The following is a 16,542-nucleotide window of genomic DNA, read 5'->3' on the forward strand; positions in this document are numbered from 1 at the left end:
TTTGAAAGAAAAAATCTGAATCTCAAAATGTCAGATAATAATTGTCAAAACTTGATTCTACATGTAATTGAAAAAAAATTAAAGTTACAAGAAAAAAATGTGTTTGGCCATTGGGTTGATTGGAGTTACTAAGTCTTTCAATTTCCATTTTCTTTACAATTTCACTAATTCTGTACCAATTGTTTTCCTGGTTCTGTTCACTTACCTTTGCATCAGTTCACATAGGTCTTCCCAAAATTTTCTGAAACTGCCTTAGAGCACAATGGTATTCCATTAAATTTAGATGCCATAGCTTGTTCAGCCATTCCCTGATTGATGGGTATCATCTCAGTTTCCAAATATTTTCCACTACAAAAATAACTACTATAATTATTTTTGTACAGATTTTTTTCTTTCCTTTGATCTTTTTGGAGTATAGCCTTAGTAGTGGTATCTGGGGTCAAAAAAATGTATAGTTTAATAACTTTTTTGATTCATTTCTGCCAACAGTGTTTTAATATACCTGTTTTCAACAACTCCTCTAGTATTTTTCATTTTCCATTTTTGTTAACTTTAGGTGTGAAGTGAATTCCCAGTGATACCAGTTTTAATTTGTATTTCCTCTGAAAATTATCTATTCATATCCTTTGGCCATTTATCAATTAGGTTATGGTTCTAATTCTGGTAAATTAGACCTATTTCCTATATATGTTAGAATTGAGAAGCATTTATCAGAGAATCTTGTTACAAAGATTTTTCCAAATTCGTGCTTTTATTCTAATTTTAGTACTTTGCTTTTGTTACATAAATTTAAAAAGTTCTTAAATTTATATAATCCATATGATCAATTTTGCCTGTTGTGAACCTTTATATCTTTTCTTTGGGGATCCACTAATCCACTGTCCATGTATATTATAGATAATTTCCTACATGATCCAATAATTTGCCCATGTTACCACCCTTTACTTTCAAATCAGGTACCCATTTTATGCTTATATTTTTATGTTGTGAGATGTTGGTTCATACCACGTTTTTTCCACACTATTTTCTAGTTTTTGCAACAGCTTTTCTTTGTAATACAATGAGTTCTTATAGGAATTTGTGATTATCAATCAATATGTAAAACTGTGATCATCTGCATATTGTATACTTAATCTATTCCACTGATCAAACACTCTATTTTTTACCAAGTATAAGGTTGTTTTGACAACTACAACTCCATATTATAGATCAAGATCTGGTACTAATAGGTAGCTATACTTTCTGTTCTTCCCCTCTTCCCAGATTCTCTTGATATTCTTTTTTATTTTTTTTTTATTATTTAGTCAATTTAGATCATTATTCCTTGGTTACAAGAATCATATTCCTTCCCTCCCTCCCCTCCCCTTCCCTTCCCATAGGTAGGCCACACGCAATTTCACTGGGTTTTGAATATGTCCTTGATCAGAACCTATTTCCATGTTGTTGATGTTTGCACTAGGATGTTCACCCAGAGTCTACATCCCCAATCATAGCCCCATCGACCCATGTAATCAAGAATTTGTTTTTCTCTGGTGCAAACACCAACAACATGGAAATGGGTTTGAATCAAGAACACTTGTGATACCCAGTGGAATCGCGTGTTGGCTATGGGATAGGTGGGGGGGGTGGAGGGGAGAAAATGATCTTTGTCTCCAATGAATAATGCTCGGAAATGACCAAATAAAATAATGTTAAAAAAAAAGGAAGTTGTTTTTCTTCTGTGTTTTTACTCCCACAGTTTTTCCTCTGGATGTGGATAGTGTTCTTTCTCGTAGATCCCTCTGAATTGTTCAGGGTCATTACATTGTCACTAATGTAGAAGTCCATTACATTCTATTGTACCACAGTGTATCGGTCTCTCTGTACAAAGTTCTCCTGGTTCTGCTCCTCTTGCTCTGCATCACTTCCTGGAGGTTGTTCCAGTCCCCATGGAATTCCTCCACTTTATTATTCCTTTGAGCACAATAGTATTCCATCACCAACATATACCACAATTTGTTCAGCCATTCCCCAATTGAAAGGCATCCCCTCATTTTCCAATTTTTTGCCACCACAAAACTCTTTGTTTTGTGGCAGCTATGAATACTTTTGTACATATCTTTTTCCTTATTTTCTCTTTGGGGTACAAACCCAGCAGTGCTATGGCTGGATCAAAGGGCAGACAGTCTTTTAGCACCCTTTGGGCATAGTTCCAAATGTCCCTCCAGAATGGTTGGATCAATTCACAACTCCACCAGCAATCAATTAGTGTCCCTACTTTGCCACATCCCCTCCAGCATTCATTACTTTCCTTAGCTGTCATGTTAGCCAATCTGCTAGGTGTGAGGTGATACCTCAGCGTTGTTTTGATTTGCATCTCTCTGATTATAAGAGATTTAGAACACTTTTTCATGTGCTTGTTAATGGTTTTGATTTCTTTAACTGAAAATTGCCTGTTCATGTCCCTTGCCCATTTATCAATTGGAGAATGGCTTGATTTTTTGTACAATTGATTTAGCTCTTTATAAATTTGAGTAATTAGACCTTTGTCAGAGGCTTTTGTTATGAAGATTGTTTCCCAATTTGTTGTTTCCCTTCTAATTTTGGTTGTATTGGTTTTGTTTGTACAAAACCTTTTTAATTTGATGTATTCAAAATTGTTTATTTTCCATTTTGTGATATTTTTCTATCTCTTGCTTGATCTTAAAGTCTTTTTTCTCTCAAAGAGCTGACATATTTACTATTCTGTGTTCACCTAATTTGCTTATAGTTTCCTTCTTTATTTTTTTTTAACTTTATAGACAGTAAAGGAATTTATTTTTGCTCCAGTAGCAAACTTTTTTAAATTTTATTTTTAATTTATTTAAATTTTTATTTTAAATTTCAAACATTGTTCCTTGGTTACAAAAATAATTTTCTTTCCCTCCCTCCCTTTCCCCCACCCCTCCCATAGCCGACAAGCAGTTTGACTGTGTATCGCATGTGTTCTTGATCAGAACCTCTTTCCATGTTGTTGGTATTTGCAATATGATGTTCATTTGGAGTCTATTTCCCCATTCAGATCCCCTTCAACCCATGTCATTAAGCAGTAGTTTTTCTTTAGTGTTTTTACTCCCAGACTTTTTCCTCTGGGTGTGGATAGTGTTTTTTTCTCCTGTACCCCTCTGGGTTGTTCAGGAACGATGCATTACCACCAATGGAGGAGTCCATTACCTTTGATTGTACCACAGTGTATCAGTCTCTGTGTACAAAGTTCTCCTGGTTCTTCTCCTCTCGCTCTGCATCACTTCCTGGAGATTGTTCCAGTCCCCATGGAATTCCTCCACTTTATTATTCCTTTGAGCACAATAATATTCCATCACCAACATAAACCACAATTTGTTCAGCCATTCCCCAATTGAAAGGCATCCCCTCATTTTCCAATTTTTTGCCACCACAAATAGCGCAGCTATGAATATTCTTGTACAAGTCTTTTTCCTTATTATCTCTTTGGGATACAGATCCAGAGTGCTATGGCTGGATCAAAGGGCAGACAGTCTTTTATTGCCCTTTAGGCATAGTTCCAGATTGCCCTCTAGAATGGTTGGATCAATTCACAACTCCACCAGCAATGAATTAATGTCACCACTTTGCCACATACCCTCCAAAATTTATGGTTTCCTTCTTTATATTCAAGTCAATCACGCATTCTGAGTTTATCTTGGTGTAGAGTGTAATATATTGATCCAAACCTAATCTCTCCCATATTGTCTTCCAATTTTCCCAGCAGTTTTTATCAAATAGTGGATTTTGGTCCCCAAAACTGGGATCTTTGGGCTTATCATAGACTGTCTTGCTGAGGTCACTTACCCCAAGTCTATTCCACTGATCCTCTTTTCTTTCTCTTAGCCCGTACCATATTGTTTTGATGACCACTGCTTAAAATATAGTTTGAGATCTGGGATTGCAAGACCACCTTCCTTGACATTTTTATTCATGATTTCCCTGGATATTCTTGATTTATTCTTCCAAATGAAATTTGTTATGGTTTCTTACAATTCAGTAAAAATGTTTTTTGGTAGTTCGATGGGTATGGCTCTAAATAAGTAAATTAATTTGGGTAGGATTGCCATTTTTATTATGTTAGCTTATCCTACCCATGAGCAATTGATATTTTTCCAATTGTATAGATTTAGTTTTAATTGTGTGCAGAGTGTTTTGAAGTTGTGTTCATATAGTTCCTGTGTTTTTCTCAGCAGATCGATTCCTAAATATTTGATATTGTCTAGGGTGATGTTAAATGGAATTTCTCTTTCTAATTCTTGCTGCTGAGATGTGTTGGAGATATATAGAAATGCTGATGACTTACATGGGTTTATTTTGTATCCTGCAACTTTGTTAAAGTTGTTGATTATTTCCACTAGCTTTTTAGTTGATTCTCTAGGATTCTTTAGGTAGACCATCATATCATTTGCAAAGAGTGATAGCTTGGTCTCCTCATTGCCAATTTTAATACCTTCAATTTCTTTTTCTTTTCTAATTGCTACCGCTAGTGTTTCTAGTACAATGTTAAATAATAGAGGTAATAATGGGCATCCTTGTTTCACTCCTGATCATACTAGGAAGGCTTCTAGTTTATCCCCATAGCAGATGATGTTTGCTGATGGTTTTAGATAAATACTGTTCATTATTTTTAGGAAAGGCCCTTCTATTTCTATACTTTCTAGTGTTTTCAATAGGAATGAGTATTGTATTTTGTCAAAAACTTTTTCTGCATCTATTGAGATAATCATGTGATTTTTGTCAGTTTGCTTTTTTAATGTGGTGAATTATGTGGATGGTTTTCCTAATATTGAACCATCCTTGCATTCCTGGTATAAATCCTACCTGGTCATAATGAATGACCCTCATGATCACTTGCTGGAGTCTTTTTGCTAGTATCCTATTTAAGATTTTTGCATGTTCATCAAGGAGATTGGTCTGTAATTTTCTTTCTCTCCTTTTGACCTGCCTGGCTTTAGAATCAGTATCATATTTGTGTTGTAAAATGAATTTGGTAGTACTCCTTCTTTGCTTATTCTGTCAAATAGTTTGTATAATATTGGGATTAGTTGTTCTTTGAATGTTTGATAGAATTAATTTGTGAATCCCTCTGGTCCTGAGTATTTTTTATTAGGGATTTCTCTGATGGCTTGTTCAATTTCTTTTTCTGATATGGGGTTGTTTAGGTAGTCTATTTCTTCCTCTGTCAGTCTAGGCAATTTATATTTTTGTAAATATTCATCCATATAACCTAGATTGCCATTATCTATTGCCATGTAATTGAGCATAGTAATTTTTAATGATTGCCATAATTTCCTCTTCATTAGAGGTACAGTCTCCCTTTTCATCTTGGATACTGTCGATTTGGTTTTCTTCTTTCCTTTTTTTTTAAATAGATTGACCAGTACTTTGTCTATTTTATTTGTTTTTTTTTCCAAAGTACCAGCTTCTAGTCTTATTTATTAAATCAATAGTTCTTTGACTTTCAATTTTATTAATTTTTCCTTTGATTTTTAGGACCTCTAATTTAGTCTTCATCAGAGGATTTTTAATTTGCTCACTTTCTAGTTTTTTAGTTTGCATGCAAAATTCATTGACCTCTGCCCTCCCTAATTTGTTAATATATGAACTCAAGGATATAAATTTACCCCTGTGTACTGCTTTGGCTCCATCCAATAGATTTTGAATGGATGTCTCATCATTGTCATTTTTTTCAGTAAAATTATTAATTGTTTCTATGACTTGTTCTTCAACAAATTTTGGAGAATTGTATTGTTTAATTTCCAATTAATTTTTTATTTGCCTCTCCATGTACCCTTACTAATTATTATTTTCATTGCATTGTGAGAAGGTTGCATTTATTATTTGTGTTCTTTTGCACTTGTTTGCAATGTTTTTATGCCCTAGTACATGTTCAATCTTTATGAATGTACCATGTGATGCTGAAAATAAGGTGTATTCCTTTTTGTCCCTATTTATTTTTCTGCACATATCTACTAACTCTAATATTTCTAATGTTTCATTCACTTTTCTTACCTCTTTCTTACTATTTTTTGGTTTGCTTTATCTAGTTCTGTTAGAGGAAGTTTCAGGTCTCCCACTAGTATAATTTTTCTATATATTTCAACCTTGAGCTCCAATAGTTTCTCCTTTAGAAATTTGGATGCTATGCCATTTGGTGCATACATGTTGAATACTGATATTTCCTCATTCTGTATACTGCGTTTTATCAGGATGTAATTACCTTTCCTATCTCTTTTAACTAGATCTATTTTTACTTTGCCTTTGTCAGATGTCATGATTGTGACTCCTGCTTTCTTTTTATCAGTTGATGCCCAATAGATTTAGCTCCATCCTCTCACTTTTACTCCACGTGTGTCTACCTTTCTCATGTGTGTTTCTTGTAGATAGTATATGGTAAGGATTTGATTTCTGATCCACTCTGCTATTCATTTATGTTTTATGGGTGAGTTCATTCCATTCACATTCAGAATTATTATTACCAGCTGTGTACTTCCCAGCATTTTGATTTCCACTCCTAGTCCTGCCCTTTTTTCTTTCACTATTTCCTTCTATATCACTGTTTTGTTTTTAATCTGTCCCCCTAATTCCCATTCTTACTTTACTTCCCTTTCTACCACTCCTCCCTCCTTATTTTCCTCTTGTTTTCTTTACAGTCTTTTTAAACTATCCCCCACCCTCTCCCTCCCTTGTATAGCTTCCCTCCCCACCAGTTACTTCTTGTTACCCTTCTACTTCCTTATAGGGCATAAATCAATTCTCTGCCCCAATGTATTTGATTGTTCTTCCCTCTTTGAGTCAAATTCAATGCACTTAAGAATTGAATATTTTTTATCTCCAACCTCTTTACCCTTCCAGTGTATTGATGTTCTCACCCCCCTCCCACCATGTACTTCATTGTGACATATAAATTTACCCCATTTTGTTTCTTTTCCCATTTCTCTTAGTATTAACCTCTTTTTAAGACTCTAGTTATGTGCATATGCATATATATATACACACACACACACACATATATCTTTATGCATACATATATCTATATACATATTTATGTCTTGGCATTTCATCCTAGTTTGTCACTGTTCCCTCTAAGTGTAATTCTTCTAGCTGCCCAGGTGATAATAACAATTTTTAAGAGTTATCAATATCCTCTTTTCTAGTAGGGATACATATTGTTTTAACTTATTGGTTTCCTTCCTTAAGAAAAGTTTGTTTTCTTTACCCTTTCTTAATTACCTATTGATGATTCTCTTGGGTTCTGTGTTTGGGCATCAAATTTTTGTTCAGGTATGGTTTTTTCTTTACAAGTACTTGGAATTCTTCTATTTTGTTAAATGACCATACATTCCCATGTAAGAATATAGTCCATTTTTGCTGGGTTGTTGATTCTTGGTTGTAGACCTAGTTCCAATGCTTTCCAGAATATCATATTCCATGCCTTTCACTCCTTCAATGTAGATGTAGCCAGATCCTGTTTTATCCTGATTGTAGTTCCATGGTAACTGAATGAATTCTTCTTAGTATCTTGTAATATTTTTTCCTGGGTCTGGTAGTTCTTGAATTTGACTATAACATTCCTGGGTGTTGTCAATTGGGGATTAAGTACAGGAGGTGACCTGTGGATTCTTTCAATCTCCACTTTTCCCTCTTGTTCTAGAATGTCGGGGTAGATTTCTTGGATAATTTCCTAACCGATGATGTCCAGGCTTTTTCTTTTGTCATGGTCTTCTGGTAGACCAATGATTCTTAAGTTGTCTCTCCTGGAACAATTTTCTAAATCTTTTGTTTTGTGAATGAGAAGTTTCATATGTTCTTCAATTTTTTCATTCTTTTGGGTTTTTTTTTTTTATAGTTTCCTGCTGCCTTATGAAGTCATTTGTTTCTAATTGTATTCTGTTTTTTAAAGATTGAATTTCATCCCTGACTTGGTCATCCTTCTCCTTCTGGTCTCATTTTCTTTGGAGGTCCTCTTTCATCTTCTTTGCCTCATCTTTCATTTTCTTTGCCTCATTTTCAAGCTGATTAATTTGACTTTCAAGACACTATTTTCTCATTTTAGTTCAAGTTCCTTGGTTCCAGATTACTTATCTTGCTTTTTAAGCTCTTTTCCCAGTTGTCTTCAGCCTCTCTTAATTGTGTTTTGAATTGTTTTTTGACTTCTTCTAAAACCTGTGTCAAATTTGCTGGAGTTTCTGTGTTTTTGCTTGATGTTCCTTGATCCACCTCTGTTACATTTGCACTTTGTTCACTGCCTGGATAGAAGCCGTTGATTGTATTTCCTTTTTTCTTTTTCTGTTGTTTGCTCATATTTGCCCCTTCTTTTCCTCTTGTAGTTGCCTGCACTCTTGCTCCTCTCATTGTGTGCTGGATCTCTGGATTTGGTCTTTTCTGTCAGCCTTCAACCTTGGAGCTTAGCAAGGCACTCAGAGCAGTCTATGGGGGAGGGGTGTTGGAGCTTGAGCTTCCTGGCCTTCAGAAGGATTGATGAGATTAAGCCCAGATGAGTTGAACTTGCAAAGCTGGATGTGCCCTGAGGGCAAAACCTCGAGAAGGGGGACCAATATGAAATGTCTCCACTGCTGTGACTAGGTTGCATCATTTGTGCTTCTCCTCGAGCTGCCTCCCAGCCACCCTTATTTGGAGCCCTGAGCCTGGCACAGCTTTGCCCTCCAGGTACTCCCTCCAGACTAGAGCCCTTGCCTGCACAGAGATTCAAGCCACTGCTGGAGGCTCAATACTGTGGGTGTGGGACGGGTCCTGGGACCTTCCTTCTTCCTTCCCCTTAAACCTGAGTGTTCTCAAATTCAGGCTTTTTGGGGGGTGTACCTTTTAAGTTGAGTCCAACACAAGAGTTCCTTAGCTCTGTCCTGTTATTAGATTTGGTTTTCAATCCCCTAGGAGCACTTGATTTTTAATTGGTGAGGAAAGGTTTTCAGATATCTGAACTTTCACTGCCTCTATGCTGCCATCTTGACTCTGCCCCTTCTCTTGATATTCTTAACCTTTTGTTCCTCCAGTTTTTTTCTAGCCCCATAAAGTAACTCTTTGGTAATCTGATTATTATGAAACTGAATAAGTAAATTACTTTAGATAATGTCAGTTTTAATATGTTTGCATTATCAACTCAAGAGAAAATAGTATTTAGGCAGTTTTTAACATCAGTGTTTATTTGTGTGAATATCATTTTATTAATAAATTTTTACTTTGTATCTTGGTAGGTGGATTCTCTAGAATTTTATACTATTTACTTTAATGGAATTTTCCTTTGTAGCAATTCCTGCCAGTTTTTTATAACGAAGAGAAGTTCTATTATTTGCATGGATTTATTTTATACTTCAACTTTGCTAAAAGTGTTACTCTTTTATTAGTTTTTTAGCTGGCTATGGTTCTCTAAATAATCATGTCATCTGCAAAAAATGATAGTTTTATTTTCTCTTTGCTGCTTATTTCTTCAAATACTTTTTCTTGTATTATGGCTAAGGCTAGCATTTCTACTACAATACTGAATAATTTTTATATTAATGGAAATCCTTATTTCACCCTTGATCTTATTGAGGATTCTAGCTTATCCCAATTTCAGATAATGCTTTTTCTTGGTTTTAGATTGTTACTTTTCATAATAAGGATAGGTCCATTTATTCCTATACTTTCTAATATTTCTGATTGAACAAGAATGGGTGTATTTTATCTAAGAATTTTTCTCCATCTGTTGAAATAACCATATAATATTTTATTTGTCATTCATATGGTCATTATGCTTATAGTTTTCTTTTTTTAAAAAATCAATCTTTCTTTCTTAGAATCTATACTAAGTATTGATTCTAAGACAGAAAAGTGGTAAGGGCTAGGCAGTTGGGAGTAAGTGACTTGCTCAGGATCAGACAGCTAGGAATTGTCTGAGGCCAAGTCCTCGCAACTCCAGGTCTGGTACACTGTGCTACCTAGCTTCCTCTGCTTATAGTTTAATAGTAAACTAGCTTGCATTCTTGATACAAATCGTGCCTAAACATAGTGTATGATCTTTGTGATCTATTACTATAATTCACTTAATAGTATTTTATTCTGCTATAAAAATGATATATACAGAGATTCTTTTCTTAGCAATGTCTTCCTTGAAATATAAGCCCAATAGTAGGATCTTGGATTCAGCTTCATATTCTCTTACTACATATACCCAGGAATATAATCTTGCTGTTTCTATCTCCATGACATCTCTCATATACAATCTCTTCTCTCTAATCATATAAACAAAAACTTAGTGCTTTCATCTTAACTAGTAGGTACTAGATTGTTTTATCAGCCTCCTTATTTATTTCCCTAAGTCATGTCATGTGTCTTCTATTTTAATTCAACTTTTACATAGTTAATAAGGTGGTTTTCCTTAAACCTTTGCAGATCCAACCATGTTACCCCCCTACTCCCCTAAACACCACTGGGTTCCTTTTGTTTCCCGTTGTCATAAAATATGAACTCTTCTGTTTGATTTCTAAAATTTTTTGAGACATGGTCTTAACTTTTCTGACTTCATTACACATTATTACTCTTCCTATACCTTCTCTCTCTACTTTGCTTATGGCAGCTATTCCACTTCTCATCTTATGCAGTTTCAGGCTTGTATACTTGGAATCTACTCTGTCTTGATTTCCACTTTATAGAATCCCTCACTTTATTCCAAAACTACCTCAAGTATCACCTTCTCCAAGAAACCTTTCATGATTTCCCTATTAGGGACTTCTCTCTCCAGCTATCTTTAACTTTATTATATATTTTTACTTTTATGTATATTATTTTAATGTACATGTTTTCTCCTATCATAGGGTTTTAAATTCTTTGACAGTAGGGGCAATTTTATTTTTTATATTCATATCCCAAATCTGAGCACAATGCCTAGAACATAAAGAATCTATTCAATAAATACTTATTGATTGTTTTGCATTGCATTTAGTTTTACTAAGGTAAGTTATTCACAAACAGGTCATTGTTTCTCAAAATAATTTGAAATACAAAATCATGAATTCATTCCTGTTCTATAGTTTTAAAAACTTAAACAAAGCTAAAAAAATCATTTAGTCCAATGCCATCATTTTATAGTTGAACAGTCTCACACAAAAATTTAAAGTAACTAATTGGATTTAATCCTAGATCCTCTGAACTCAAAATATAGATATTATCATATAGATGTTATGTTTAATAGCTAATTTTGAAGCAGAAATTTAGAAGTAACTAGGATATAGCCATAGGGGATTTGATTAGGGATTAATCTGAAAAGGACATTCCTTCTCTATGATCCTACTCACCATAGAGAATGAATAGGTGCGGCATGTTTGTCAGTGCATAAGGAGCAAGTGGAGACAGAGTCCCTGGAGTATATGCTGCTCCACTAGACCAGGAGAGGACATCAGCATCTCCTAACCTATCTAACATATCACCCTGTAGAGGTACCTCCAATATGTAAATTATAGTACTTTATTTTTTCTTTGAGCCATGTGAATATGTCACTTTTTCCTTTGTAATGATTGTGATTTTAATATGAGCTTGTTTTCATTTTTTTTAGAAGGGATACTCATTTGTTGCAGAAGCCTATACGAATGAGTTTTATGTAGCACCTGGAAAATGGAAACTCCGTATCATTGGTTCTTTTACTCCACTGCCATATCTTGCTCGAGAAGCTGTTAATGGTTTATTTGCCATGAGGGAAATTAAGGACTATTATATTCCTAATGAGAAGCAGGTTATGTTCAGGTATATGTATATTTCAAAAGGGCAAATATTTTAAGTTCATTCTTATAGAAAACTATCACAAGGTTTTTATGAGGATCAAATGAGATTATATTTTTGAGGTACCTAGTACAGTGTCTGGCCCATATGAGATATTTAAGTAATTTCTTTTTTTCTTCCAGTAAAGGAGCAGTATATAGAGCAAGGATATGCCTATTTAATCTGTCTTTATAGTCACTGTGAAACAACTGTAAGCATAAGTTTTAAAATTTCAGTCAGAAACATTTAATTTTATAGAGAAAAACTTTTCAAATGAGAGAGGGGGTGCCTACATATTTTTCTTTATGATTATCATAATGAGATGCAAAATACTGACTTAATATACTTCTAAATAATTTGAATATAGGTCTTCCTAAAATCACAAATTAGGAGTTTCAGTAGTAATAGATATTTAAGAAAATTTAAAGGTGGAAAAAAGGTGATTTTTAAAAGGGGAAAATATGTTATCCAAAATGACTAACACCACTAGTATGTCTTTATTAAATCGATTTTAGTTTATTTGGAATCATATAATTATAAATTGTATTATGCTTTAAAAAATAGTAAAAAGAAAAAAGAAAAATGCCAATCATGCTATATTTGTCTTCATTAAAACCAAAGACTTTTACATTACCCAATATAAAGGTGCATAACTATTTTATCTCAAGACTTTAATGTCTAAAATAGTAGCAAAATTTTGGGAAGTATATTTATTTTAGATATGATTAACATATCTAAGGAAAGCACATATGTATATTTAAGTCATCTTTAAAATATTTATTTAGAATATTTTTCCATGGTTACAAGATTAATGCTCTTTTCCTCCCCTCCTCCCCTTGCCCTCCTGGAGCTGACATGAAATTCCACTGGGATCCACTGGGATATACACATATGTCATTGTTCAAAATCTATTTCCATATTATTCATATTTGTAATAGTGTTCTTCTGAAACCAAAGCTCCAGTCATATATCTGTCAAACCACATAATCAATCATATGTTTTTCTTCTGTATTTCTACTTCCACAGTTCTTTTATGGATATGGATAGCATTCTTTCTCATAAGTTCCTCAGGATTGTCCTGGGTCTTTGCATTGCTACTAGTAAAGAAGTATATTACATTTTATTGTGCCCCAGTGTTTCAGTTTCTATGTACAATGTTCCCCGGATTCCACTTATTTTGCTCTGCATCAATTCCCCAAGGTCTTGCCAGTTCACATAGAAATCCTCTAGCTCATCATTCCTTTCAGCACAATAATATTCCATCACCATCAGATACCATAATTTATTCAGCCATTCCCTAATTGAGGGACACCCCCTCATTAGGAAAGCATATATTTAAAAGAAAAATACTAATTCAAGGATTCTCAACTACAAGAAAAAATACTTTTCAGTTCCAAAATTCTGCCAATTTAGGGCCTGGGGCTTGGACAGAGATAGCAAATTGGGGATGACTGGGAGAATAGGTTACATAAAACTGCTAAAAAGAAATAGGTAGAGTAGCAGAGTTAAGATGGTCGAATAGAGAAAGCATTACAGCTGGCCTCTCCCAACATTTCCTTCCAAAATCTTTAAAATAAAATACCACCTCAAATTGAATTCTGGAGTGGCAGAGCCAACAAAAACTCAAGGTGTGACATTCTTCCTGCCCAAGACAACTGAAGAGGTTGGAAGTGTGATGTGTAAAAATTCTAAGAGCCTGGGTTGCAGTTAAGAAAATCAACTTATTGATTAAACTAGAAATAATCAATAAATTAATTGGTCCATGAATTCTCTCAGTGATCATAGTCAATTTATTCAATCTTGAGTCATTGAAATACAATTTGGAAAGTTCATTTTACAGCCTTCCTGAGATAACCCAAGACATATCTAATTGATGGATACATAATATTGAGGTGGACTAATATGTTCCAGGCTATCTTTGATCCCTGCATAAAGTCAGAGAAAGTCACATGCCTGATCCCAAGATTCTAATATTCTTGATGATGTAGATGGAGAAATTAAGTTAAGTCTGTTTAAGATTGACTTCCATCATTCATCCTAATGGAGCAATCAAGGATATGGCCATGCTGATTTGTTTACCAGAAAAAAATGAATTTTAGATTCTTAATCTTAATTGTCTTAATTTTAGAAGATGCTCTAGGGCAAGGAATGTGAGGGAATTCCTATAATTGTTAAGGTAGAGAAATGTGTGGAAAGTCTTGAAAAATACAGTGCTGATGTATAATATTAGAAATAAAAGGGTACAGTATAAAGAATGAATCTTCTTAGGAGAGATCTGTGACATTGGGATGTGGCTAGTCTGGAGCCTTTGTTCTGGTGATGGGAGGAATAGCAGCTTCAGAGGCTATCATGTTAGAGATAGGAAGGGAATAAGGAAAATGAGAAAGGGTGCTAGCTCTGGGTTCAGTACTGGATACTGGTCAGTAAAACCTTTACCTGTAGTATTCAAAGATATACTAACTTCTGGGGAACAATTTAAGGGCAGAGAGGAGTACTTTCTCTCCTGATGTAGCAGGGCCCTGAGGAGCAATATCATGTGTAGTCTCAAGGGAGCAGAGGTCCTTCTTGGGTCAGAACCAGAGCTTAGGCCAGAAGAGCAGTGACCACACCTCTCCCCAGACCAAACTTTCTTAGAGCACTGAAAGCTTCAAAGTTCTCATAATTAGCTCTAAAAATAGCAGAGTAAAAAAATAAAAAACGAAACAATAAGACACTAAGGTTGGGACAGTGCTCTCCTGCCAAATTATCCCAAACATGGGAAAAGAGTCCAACTTTAACAAAGTTCAAAGTCAAGAAATAGGCTTGAAAAATGAAAAACAAAACAAAAAACAAATAAAACAATGACAAAACCTAATCATAAAATTCAGTATGATGACAAGGAGGATCAAGACACAAACTCAGAAGTCAGCAAAGTTAAAACAGTTACAAGCAATGTATGAAAGGGGAGAAAAGTTATTTGCAAACAATTCCAACAATAATTCTTTGAAAAGCTAAAAATGATCTTAAAAATTAAATAAGAGAGCAGCAGAGCCAAGATAGAAGATTAGTACAGAAAGCTTGAATTGCTCTGAGAATCCTCTAAAACAAACCTTAAAATAACACCTCAAAATGAATACTGAAATGACAGAACCAACAAGGTGACAAAGTGAAGTAACTCTTCTGCAGAAAACAACTTAGAAGGGACATAGAGAATGTCTATTATTCACTGGAGTGAAGAGAGTAAAGCTGAAAGTAAAACCAAATACCAAGGAGTACAAGCTGCTCACTCCCCACTTACTGCTCCAGGTTCTAAATCTGGGCATAAGCCAACTTTGAGACCCCAAAAGAGTGTCTAAGCCAATAACAGAGCAACCAGTGCGCACCCCTTTGAAGTTTCAAACTCAAGCACAAGCCTGCTGTGAAACCCCAAGTTCTAGCACAAGGCAATATGTGGTGCCTGGCCCATTCAAGCCTAAAAGGAGACCCAGCGCCCCTGCCTAAGCCTGTGTTGAGGCCCAGAGCTTCTTCCCAGGGCAGTCCACAGTGCACCAGGCTGGTATAGGCCAAGAATGAGGCTTTGAGCTTCTGTCTAAGCCAGCAGTGAAGACTGAAACCCCAACATAGCCAGTCAATGACTAGATGGTGCTACCTTAAGGGCAGGGCCAGAGCCCTGCCCAAGCCTTTAGTACAAAGTGCAGTGATACACCCCAACCCAAACCCTAGTGCAGGGCAATTTATAGTGCACTTGGCCTGTGTAATCCCACAGTGAGCCCGAGAGCCCATTCCTAGGCTTGAGGTGAGGCCCTGAGCCCCAGCACCAGGTAGCTTCCAGTAAGTACACTGAGATCTGCAAGACATCAGCTATCACTAGATGAAATTGAGTCAGCATTGGGAGGTGGATTTGAGAGTTCCCAGCCCTTGGGTCATCACAGCACCTTGGAAAAACTAGAACTGAGGGTAGCAGAAAGGAAAAACTGAAGTTTAAGAGAATGCCCTCTCTACTCTGAGAACAGAGTCCACCTTTAAGATAAAAGTGAAAAAAAGTGTGCAAAACTGAGTCAACAGCAAAGACAACAACAACAAGACAAACAAACTTAACCATAGAAAATTATTATGGTGACAAAAAAGAGCAAGACACAAACTCAGGAGGGGACTGTGAGATCAAAGCAACCACATGCAAAACTTCAGAGAAAAGTGGGAATTGGTTTCAGGCTTTGGAACTTTTTTTCAGTTCATAAAGCAATTCAAAAATCAATTAAGAAAACCAGAGTAGAAATTGAGGAGAGAAATTAAAGTAATATTAAAAAAGAAAATAATAGCTTAAAGAGGATTTTTGGCCAAATGAAAAATAGAGGCACAAAAATTCAATGGAGAAAACAGTTCTTTAAAAAGTAAAATTGGCCAAATGGAAAAGGAGGTCCAAAAGTTCGTGAAAGAAAATAATTCTTTAAATATTAGAATTGGACAAATAGAAGCAAATGACTTTGTGAGTCATCAAGAAACAATATAACAAAACAAAAGAATGAAAAAATAGAAACCTGAAAATTGAAAAACACAAACAAACAAACAACTGACCAGGAAAATGGACCCACATGAGACAATTTTAGAATTATTGGACTACCTAAAAGTCATGAGAAAAAATCCTAAATATCATATTACAAGAAATTGTCAAAAAATAACTGACGTGTTATTCTTGAACAAAAGGGTAAAATAGAAATTAAAAGAATTTACCAATCACCCCCTGAAAAAAAAAGTTCCCAAATGACAATTCCTAGGAATATTATA

At 35.0% G+C, this 16,542-nt stretch overlaps 1 protein-coding gene across 5 annotated transcripts in view; it reads left to right on the forward strand.

Moving 5' to 3' along the window:
- The window catches only part of ADGB (androglobin), a 297,945-nt gene that overhangs the window by 181,028 nt on the left and 100,375 nt on the right, over nucleotides 1-16,542 (forward strand). For all 5 annotated transcript variants that reach the window (XM_007484699.3, XM_016428944.2, XM_016428941.2 and 2 more), the window contains one exon: nucleotides 11,576-11,763. In XM_007484699.3, coding sequence (XP_007484761.1) covers nucleotides 11,576-11,763 — 188 coding nt within the window. The remainder of the gene's footprint in view (nucleotides 1-11,575; nucleotides 11,764-16,542) is intronic.

This window comes from Monodelphis domestica, chromosome 2, assembly GCF_027887165.1.
Source record: "Monodelphis domestica isolate mMonDom1 chromosome 2, mMonDom1.pri, whole genome shotgun sequence".
In the NCBI taxonomy this organism is placed as follows: Eukaryota; Metazoa; Chordata; class Mammalia; order Didelphimorphia; family Didelphidae; genus Monodelphis; species Monodelphis domestica.